The sequence below is a fragment of the Zerene cesonia genome, chromosome 15 (genome assembly GCF_012273895.1).
Source record: "Zerene cesonia ecotype Mississippi chromosome 15, Zerene_cesonia_1.1, whole genome shotgun sequence".
Taxonomy (NCBI): domain Eukaryota; kingdom Metazoa; phylum Arthropoda; class Insecta; order Lepidoptera; family Pieridae; genus Zerene; species Zerene cesonia.
The window spans coordinates 1,398,828-1,408,948 of NC_052116.1; the positions used below are offsets into that span (position 1 = coordinate 1,398,828).

The 10,121-nt window shown below is 35.0% G+C and overlaps 1 protein-coding gene across 1 annotated transcript in view; it reads right to left on the minus strand.

Moving 5' to 3' along the window:
* Window positions 1-10,121, minus strand: part of LOC119832362 (galactokinase-like) — a 29,110-nt gene that overhangs the window by 11,125 nt on the left and 7,864 nt on the right. Inside the window, exons 3-5 of the mRNA XM_038356031.1 lie at window positions 9,109-9,292; window positions 4,844-4,970; window positions 4,396-4,521 (exon numbers count right to left, since the gene is read on the minus strand). Of these exons, the coding sequence (XP_038211959.1) occupies window positions 4,396-4,521; window positions 4,844-4,970; window positions 9,109-9,292 (437 nt within the window). The remainder of the gene's footprint in view (window positions 1-4,395; window positions 4,522-4,843; window positions 4,971-9,108; window positions 9,293-10,121) is intronic.

Sequence of the window (10,121 nt, forward strand, 5' to 3'; positions counted from 1 at the left end):
CTTAAGGTTTTTGTGTATGTGCGGTGCTGTGTGTTTATAGACAATAAATTTATTTCTTTCTTTCTTTCTTTCTTTCTAATACTCGCGTGAAATCAAACACAAGAAAATACTATCTATTAAACTACTCCAAATTTAACGCGTGCGAAGCCGCGGGCAAAAGCTAGTAATAAATAAGACATTGTATTATGTTTAATTGTCATCTCATATGAAATTCGAATTTCAGGACCCAAGAATGTGAAATTATACGCAGATTATTTAGCAAAAGGCGTGTTCCCTCCTATAGAACTGGGTGTAAGGAGAAGGGAGGTGTTAATTCGGATCCTTATTAATTCAGAATACTAATATGATATTCAATGAGATCAGTATCTTTGATGACATAATATTATGTTTCTTAGTGTCCTATCAATAATATGATATACGTATTATGGATATGACACTTAGAATTATATACAAATACAAATATTTACATATTATATACATATTCATTATGAGATTCGAGCACGCTTAGGCACGAAATGGGCCAGCTCGCACCGGGGAAGGTACCACACCGCCACAGACGATCGGCGTGAAATGTAACATGCTATAGCATTTTGTAATGTGAGTAGGGGAGCAGGAGGCCTGTATCCTTTTAATTTCCCTTCTCAGGTCAATTCTTTTTCCCTTCGTCAATCCTTTTCTTATGTTTTCGTCCATATAAGCGGGCAACGAACGGTCTTACCTCTGCGAATGTTCAGGTTCAGTGGTGATCGCCTACCATCAGGCAAACCACCAGTTCAGTTGGCCATTACATAAAACAAGGGAAAAAGGTACAGACTTCTTTATTCTTGGACTATTTTGAAATCTTGTGTTCACCATGCAACGTTCTCAGATTAAGGAAATCTAAAGTCAATTCACACCTAATCCTACTATCCTACTTCCTACTAATATTATAAATACGAAAGTTTGTAAAGATGTGTCTGTGTTTGTTGCTCTTTCATTCAAAAACTACTGAACTAGTTGCAGTGAAATTTAGTACGTAGACAGCTGGACAACTGGAATAACATATAGGCAACTTTTTATCCCGATATTCCTACGGGATACGGACTTACGCGGGTGGAACCACGGGGCGCAGCTAATCACAAATAATTAAGTCAATTTTAGAGAGCAGTTCAGAATGCCGTTAATTATAACATAACTACGGGATTTCAAATCTTCATAAGTTGATTTTTATATTTAATAACTCATGGGTATTTAGAAATTAAAAACTTTTCAACGGATTTTAAACGCGATTTTAAACGCGAGCGTGGTCACGGGGAGACTGGTGAGTCTCCCCGTGACCACGCTCGCTGTAAAGTGTTCGAAACGTCGGGTTAATAATATAATGAATAAATCGCGTTTAAAATCCGTTGAAAAGTTTTTAATTTCTAAATGTATAATACTCGCGTGAAACCAAACACAAGAAAACTCATGGGTAGTCTATTTTGTGTTTAATTATTTATATATGATTTATTTCGGGTAACTTAAGGCCCATATTAGTCAATATCCAAATATTTGGTTGAATATTTAGAAATTAAAAATTTCTGTAATATCGGAAGAGACTAGTTGCCCACAACACAGGGGATCCTAGTGTGGGAACTAGTGTATCTTTATAAAGTGCCAACTATTTATATGCAATTTCGTTTGATTGTATTTGATTGTATTGTATAATATGGAATAAATAAATCATTAAATCAAATTCAAATCAGTTTTAAGCTATTTTAATTCCATACTCAAACTTTTAATACGAATGTAGCTGCCATAATGTTTCGTCCTGCATAGTATTACGTTATCTGTGGTCCTGCTATAGAAATTCATCCGATCGTGCTGAATACTGTTTGAAGAGATCAGTTATATCACTATAACGATCCTATGATCCTCTGTTTTATTTTCTCCTTTACCGTTATCCAAGAAAATAACTGTTACGGTAAAACGGGATTATCCTATTACTAAAACTTCTCTGCCTGTCTGTCTGTCTGTTTGTCCGTCTATCTGTCACCAGGCTGTATCTCACGAACCATGACATTTCAACTGTTGGAATTTTCAGAGATTACTAAGGTATTTCTGTTGCCGCTATAATAACAAATAATAAAACAATCGAGTCACGGTCATTAACACATGGGTAACATTTTTTTTCGACTCGCACTTCACCGAAATTTATGTAAATGTTAAAGCATTTACGTCTGTCCCATACCCCACTGGGGGACACGGGATCTTACTAGGTATTGCTCATAGGTAGGTATATAATAACCTTTTAATTAAGTAACATGACCAACCGAAATAAAAGCAAAGTATCTATTCCGTTACCATGACAACACATATTGTGATAATATAGTAGGTATTTTAGATATTAGATTACCTTTTTATTTCACTTTCAATATTTTTATAAAAGTATCAATAACAATAAATACAATAATTTATCTCAATTAGTAGCCATTTTCAATCTTAAATGGTGGTATACTGACTTTCGTTTATTTACATCGGTTAATTGTATGTGTGTTTTTTCAGTCTGTACAAGGTCGAATAAAAACTCCTAAGAAATTAAGTTTTAAAAATAAACCCGCAGTGAAGTGGAAAGGAAACCTATTAGTACCTACTATAATGTGCTATATGAAATTAACTAACTACTCGTTTGACACTGGAAATTTTATACGGAAGACTTGTAAAATTTTCCAATACACAACTTACGAGTTTGTTATTAAAACTATAAATGTTATGTATTGAAGTAGTTTGGTAGTAGTAGGCTTTGCTTAGAAAAGTAGTCGCCAGATTAACTGTTTGACCAGTAGGTATAATATCATGCTTTTATAAGCAAGGCTATCCAAGATCTGGTGGGGCGCCTGATGATAAGCGCTACCACCGCCCATGAAAATTTGAAGAGGCCTCTGGGGTCCTAACAAATGTTCGATATTAAGATTGGGCAATAAAGAAAATGACCGGGAATGGTACGGGTAAGGGACCTCCGACCCCCCATAAATGTACCAGAGACTAGCCTAATAAACTTAAAAAAATATACTATCGTTATATTTTTTGTGTACCACTGCTTACATAGTGTAACTATTTACTTACTTATTCACCACACATCACTACATAGTATAAAACAAAGACGCTTTCGATTTCCCTATGTCCCGATCTATGCTTAAATCTTTAAAAATATTTTGATAAGGATTTTGATTCCATTTTTTTTATACAGCTTTATGGGGAAACGAAAGAAAATTATTATAACGCGTGCGAAGCCGCGGGCAAAAGCTAGTATTATATATTCGAAGACATGTTTGTATGGGATGTCTAACAATACCATTGTAAATGAAACAACAGGTATTATCGCAATGACATACTGAAAAAATAAATGTTAATAATTTGATTAGTATACGATTACTTTTATTGGACAATTCAAACAATCAGAAAGTATACATCATTGAAATATCTACATTTCATTGGAATTAAGCTTTAACGATGTTTACGAAATTATGGTTTAATTTAAAACGATTGAATTCCCACAGTTAGTATAATATGAATAGATGAAAAATCTGAACGACTTCATCATTATAATGGCCGAAATAAATCATAATTTCCATCCTTATATCTATATCGTTATATATCTATATCGTTATATATGTATATCGCTAATAATTCCTATATCGTTTGACGGAAATACTCGTACTTCTATCACTACAGAGTTTCTTGCCGGCGCTTCTCTGTAGAAACTGCTTACCAAACAGGTGGTAAATGTTAAAACTGTGTTATGACCATTCAAAAGTAATTCAATAAGAAGTCTAGTTAAATAAATAAATGTGTGAGTTTGAGTTTGTCGTGTTATTTCACAATTCTAATAAATACCATTTCACTATTCTAAATATATGTTTTCCCGGCGATTCAATAGTTAAATCCCTGAATTAATTCTAAAAAACGTATTTTCGCCGATTCCTTCTGACCTCGCCTTAATATGAAGCACGCCAAACAAGTACGAAAGAAGCAAGTGAAATACTTAATTGCATACTATGTCAACAACGGAGCGAACTGTTTATTTTGAAATAGCTGTATGGAATTCTTATGCAAAAAATAACTGTAAGCATGGTAGTTTACAATGTTTTTGCATTTTTCATTTATCATACTGATCTCTTCTTATATTATAAAATATGGGGAAGTCATTTTTTCTGTCTTTTCATTACGCCTAAACCACTGGACTTGGATGGAATTCGGTACCGAGATATTTTTAAGACGGGTATAGACATAGACATTAGACGTAGAAGATAGAGAGATTCAAGAGGAATCCAATGTATAATAACATCTATTAAAGTATTCCGAATGTTACCCATGCGACGCCGCGGGCAAAGCTGAATAAATATCATAAAATAAATTGTGCATTTTTAATCTTACCTACAATCAATGAGGAGGGCGTGGTTTTTCTTCCCAAGGGTCACAATATATTGGTCCATAATGCCACATGGCATGCCCGGAAAGTCATGCTCTGCTTTCTGGCACAATTGGGCTTTTTGAACTGGGCTGAAGATAGTAAAATAATATAATATGAAACTCAATATTTACACGTTACGAATGCATAGGTCTCGTATGTTCAGGCCCCACTTGAGCACTTTTGCATTTTAGGGCCTTTGCAAATGTGGTCATTCTTTCATGGACAGTGGTAAATGCTTTTCATCGCGCGGTGGTCCGAAATAATTTGGACTTCCCAGAGGCTTGTATATATTATTGTGGGTAAAATAATTTTTAATCGATTCCACACTTTTTGAGTACTCTCTTTTCTCTATCATATTACCAAAGATACAATATAATAAGGCATAATAGAGAAAGTGATTCATATACTCACTCAACGCTTCTTCCCGTAAGAGATTCGAGAAATGTGAAAAAAGCGACCTCTATGGAAGCACTGCTGGACACCCCGGAACCCATGGGCACGTCTGATACAATCACAGCGTCAAACCCACGAACTTTCACTGAAAAAAATAACAGACTTTTGGAGTTTTTATATAATAAGCTTCAAGAAGAAATCAAAAAAAGCATGACCATCATCATCATCAGCCCATATTATTACTGCAATAACACAGGATTCAGGCCATCATCCACCACGCTGACCAAGTGCAGGCAGATGTCACATGTCGTCAACTTTTGGACAAGCCGGTTTCCTCACGATGCCTTTACCGTTACGAGCAGTGGCGATGTGATAATGCGCGGTTAAATTAAAAATAAATAAAATCCTCAGCAACAATAATATAAGCAATTCTTTCGAGAGGATAGCATTGTACAAAATAACAAATTACAATCATGAATTGTGTCAAAACAATCCGAAATAACGAATTGGATTGCAAAATGTATCAACAAAGAAAAACCGACCGTCTCAAACAGTTATTATTCATCCAGTGAATATAAAATACTAGTATAGTAATATATATTCTATCTGTGTTATAATGGAAGCTGTTTCTTATAGTTTAATTGCATTAAAATTTAATAACGCATTTGAAAATGTTTAAAGTTCAGAAAGAAAGCCAGACCAATTTCCTTTTCCTCACCCTTCCCAGTCCTCTCCTTCTTTCCCTTACCCCTTCAAAGCGATCAGCGAATTCGCAGGGACGTCTGCGAATGTTCATGGGTGGTGATCGCTTACCATCAAGCGAACCAGCTCATTTGGCCGCAATGACCTAAAAAAAGAAAACCACCATGAGGCGGGAAACTGCATCTTCCCGTACCGTGGCAATGCTTGACTTCTCGGCTATACACGATTAAAGATCAGTAATCGAATTTGTTCTATTCTCTTTACTTGTGACGGCAACAGATGCGAGTTCAAATTTCGCCTCATGCTGTCTTTGAATTATTGAATTTCAGATAAAAACAGAATTATCAAAATAGGTTCACTCGTGTAAAATTTATGATTTAACAAACACAAGAAATACAGTCGAGTTGATTAATAAATACCTGTTCTACGTGTGATACGTTTGGACATCAATTGAAATATTATATTATACCTATATCACGAGTTCATTGAAATGGAAAAAATTTCGCGCGGTAAGTCGTTCGTGAAGACGGTTATTGGAGCGCTTCTTATTTTTCTTTTAAATTTTTGTATTAAAGAAATTATGAAAGCGAAATGTATATATTATGAGGAATAATAAAAAAAATGCTAGCATATTTGGGTAAATAAAATAGATGATACCATATTTTTTGGAAACTTTGTAATATTTTCAAGGAACACTTTTACATATCTTGTGTATCCCGTCTGTATCTATTGGTGGCAATAAAAAATATTTTTTTTGTATCTATTAAATAAATATAGTGAAAAAGAAACAAAAAAACAAACACGCTTTCATGATAGAATCGTCCTCTATATCTACGTCTAATTTGCTCTTATATATAAGAGGATTCATATTTATCAAATAAATGATATATTATATCTTACAGAATACATATGAAAGGTTCAAAATCAAATAACAGTATACCCTAGGTAAACACTAAAAACGTTGACGTAATAATCTAATAATTAAAATTTCATGTAATGCTGTTAAGAACTAATAATTTGTATAATATAGGATAGATAATAAAAGCACATGTATAAACTACCTGCTATCCGCAGCTTCCCCCTTTGATCAAAGAAATTCCCATTGGAATAAGAGTTTTCTCGCAATAAAATGGCAAATAATCTCTAGCTTCCTAACAAACTCCGGACAAATTCATACAATGCTCGCTCCGTTGCGACGCAAATTAAAAATACATAAACAAACAAAGAACAGCTCGGCATTTACAACATTAGTAAAAGTATTCTAAAAATATCTCAAATTGTTAAGACAAACAATTTTTTCCTCAACCCACACGTTTTCCACTTTTCATCCTTAACCCATTTGATAACCCTTTACCGTTTAATACCGACTAGCTGCGCCCCACGGTTTCACCCGCGTAAGTCCATATCCCGTAGGAATATCGGGATAAAAGTTGCCTATATGTTATTTCAGTTGTCCAGCTGACTACATACCAAATTTCATTGTAATCGGTTCAGAAGTTTTCGCGTGAAAGAGCAACAAACACACTCACATCCTTACAAACTTTCGGATTTATAACATTAGTAGGATAATGGTTCACACATTCTTTCATATTCGAGGTTGCTTGATACTCATCATCATAAAAAGGAGACACTTTTCCGTAAAAGTTCTTAAATTCCCCAAAGGCAGGGTGCACGACCGACCGTCTATTTGTTGATCAAGGATAGATCAAATAATGTTGAACTTGATTGACTGTTTTAATTTGAGGAGCAGATGTTTCAATTGATAGTAGGGTCAATGAAACCACGAGTATTAATAAAGGAGTGGACTAGTCTTTGTATTAACGAGCTGTTTTATTAATGGACCTTTTTATTTGGACTAAGGTATTAGAAAAACCTGACACACGGGTGAAAAAAATCATGATTAATACCAGATTCAGGTTAAAATCACTCTGGATTCTTTTTTGCTGGAAATTGGCATTCGGATGTAATGCAAGCTTTTCGCTCCTGGCATCTCTCGCGAGAACTGCATGCGCTTTGTGGACTTTCGGAAAGGCAGTATGGCATTTTTTACGACTTTAGTATATCTCGTCAACCGTTTAAGGATTACCTATTAAATTTTATTGATATTTTGAGTAGCTGCACATCAAAAGAAGATTAATTAGACATCTCTTTACATTAACATAAACAGCATAGGTGTTATGTTTAACATACATATAGTCCGTGGCGTCCTACTCTATGAAAATGCAAGTGCAATAACATCGAAATTGAGTTCTTGATGGGCTCACGTCCATACAGATGTCACTTTTCATAACTTGTCACTCGTTTAGCTATCGAGTCCTATAAACTGTCGAATCACAGAAACAGGGTGTACGTGCGGATCATACGAAGTACTCTGTGATATGGACTGTGTCTTGTTGTTGAAACGTTGATTATTCAATGTTCGGTACAACTACCCTCATCTTGTTAATAGTATTTATGATTGGCTGTCGTTTGTTATTAACTGACTACACTAATCGGGTAGTTATGTAGAATTGCAGTATGTCCTATCCTTTTTTTTATAGTGGGGAAATCTTACATAGATACTCACGGCCCCCGGGGAAGAGGTCGTGGGTTATGTCGGATTCCTACCGACTAAAACCCCTCTATGTTCCGTCGAGCCACATAAGTGAAGGGGCCACGGGTGCTTGTTGGAATTCGTCCGCGACAGTATATCCTATCTTACTAGTCCTACTATTCTACTACTATTATTAATGCGAAAGTTTGTAAGGATGTGTGTGTGTGTGTTTGTTGCTCTTTTACGCAAAAACTACTCAACCGATTGCAATGAAAGCTGACGGACAACTGGTATAACACATAGGTAACTTTTTATCTCAATATTCCAACGAGATACAGACTTACGCGGGTGAAACCGCGGGGCGCAGCTAGCTCTTCAGGTCAGGTGAAAATTAGTTTTCGAAAGATACATGATCAAAGCGAACATTTTGAATTCGCTAAATATAATGCCAAAATGAAGTAGTTACACATTTGACCCCGTTCTTGAAAATATCAAAGATATATATTATTAATTCAACTATATTAATTTCATATTCATAACATTAATGCATACATATAAACGGGTTACGGAAATATACGTCTCTTGGGAGTGGTGCTGTAGATTACATTTAAGACCTAACTTTAAGCTTACTATGTAAAAAAATCTTACAACGATAATAATTTTAAAGCATGAAAGCATTGGAAAGAAAATCATAAGCAATTGGCGGAGGTTATTTATTTTCTTTTCCCGTTATCCCATTAATCCCATTTCACGTCGCAGCGACAGGATTTACAACCGACTCCAAAAAAAGAGGTTGTCAATTCGACTATATCTCTTTGTGTTTGTTACCTCGTAACTTTTTACTGAGAGAACCAATATAATAGGTTTTTTTTTTTGTATTTGAAAACTTGGTGCCTCCTACGTCGTCCTATTTTTAAGTTTGTCTTCACGCAAGAACAGTATATGAGATCTGTATTAAATTTGGTCCAGATTTAGATATATAGTCTGTATTAACATATACTACTTTTTACCTCAACATGAATAATAAGCTCTAGGTTTTAATCCTCACCTGGAAACTTAGCAAGCACACCCTTCACATAATTGGCCCAGGCCGGTTCCCCTGGGACCAGGGTTCCTGATGATGTAGCCACGAAGCTGGTCTTCAGCTCCTCACCGCTAGCCAGGACGGAGTGGACCCGGCACTCATCCAGATTGTTATAAGCACCGACTACGATCGTGGTGAACGGTAATGCCTATAGAAAAATACAGCTCTTTTATTGCCACTAGATTTTATATTGTCTCTCGTATAAAATTTAATTATATGTAACTAGCTTTTGCCCGCGGCTTCGCATGTGTTAAATTTGGAATAGTTTAATAGATATTATACATATACAACTTCCTCTTTAACGAGTCTATCTATTAAAGAAAACCCCATCAAAATCCGTTGCGCAGTTTTAGAGATTTAAGCATACATAGGGACATAGACACAGAGAAAACGACTTTGTTTTATACTATACTATATATATATAATCATTACCACAACAGAAAACGAAAGAAATATGATTCGGTACTCTATGGATAGTATCTAGGAAACTTAAAATATTAATGAATTAAATAAGATATATCTACAATTAATTCAAATACCTTTATGTAATTATGACATCTGTCTGTTTATGCTTCAGAAGGAGATTTACGGGATTTTCAAAGGGTAATCAGAGACACGTGAATAAGAGAGTTTAAACTAATATAATAAAGAGGAAACATTTGTGTCAGCTGGTCAGTAGAATCTAATAAATATGCATCTAGCTTTTCACGTTCGACTTCGCCCTCAAAGTGCAGGAAAAATTATTCCTTATATAGTTACGGTTCCCGTGGGATTTCCTAGATAAGTTATCCTGGCTCTCAACCTACCTCTGTACCTAAATTTCATTCAAATCATTTCAGTGGTTTAAGCGTGAAGAAGACAGAGTTACTTTCGCATTTATAATATTAGTAGGTGTTCCGTAGTCTAAGATCCGGCCGCGTGATTTATACGTTCATATGTTTGATTAATAATATATAATTTTTATCAATATTTATAAC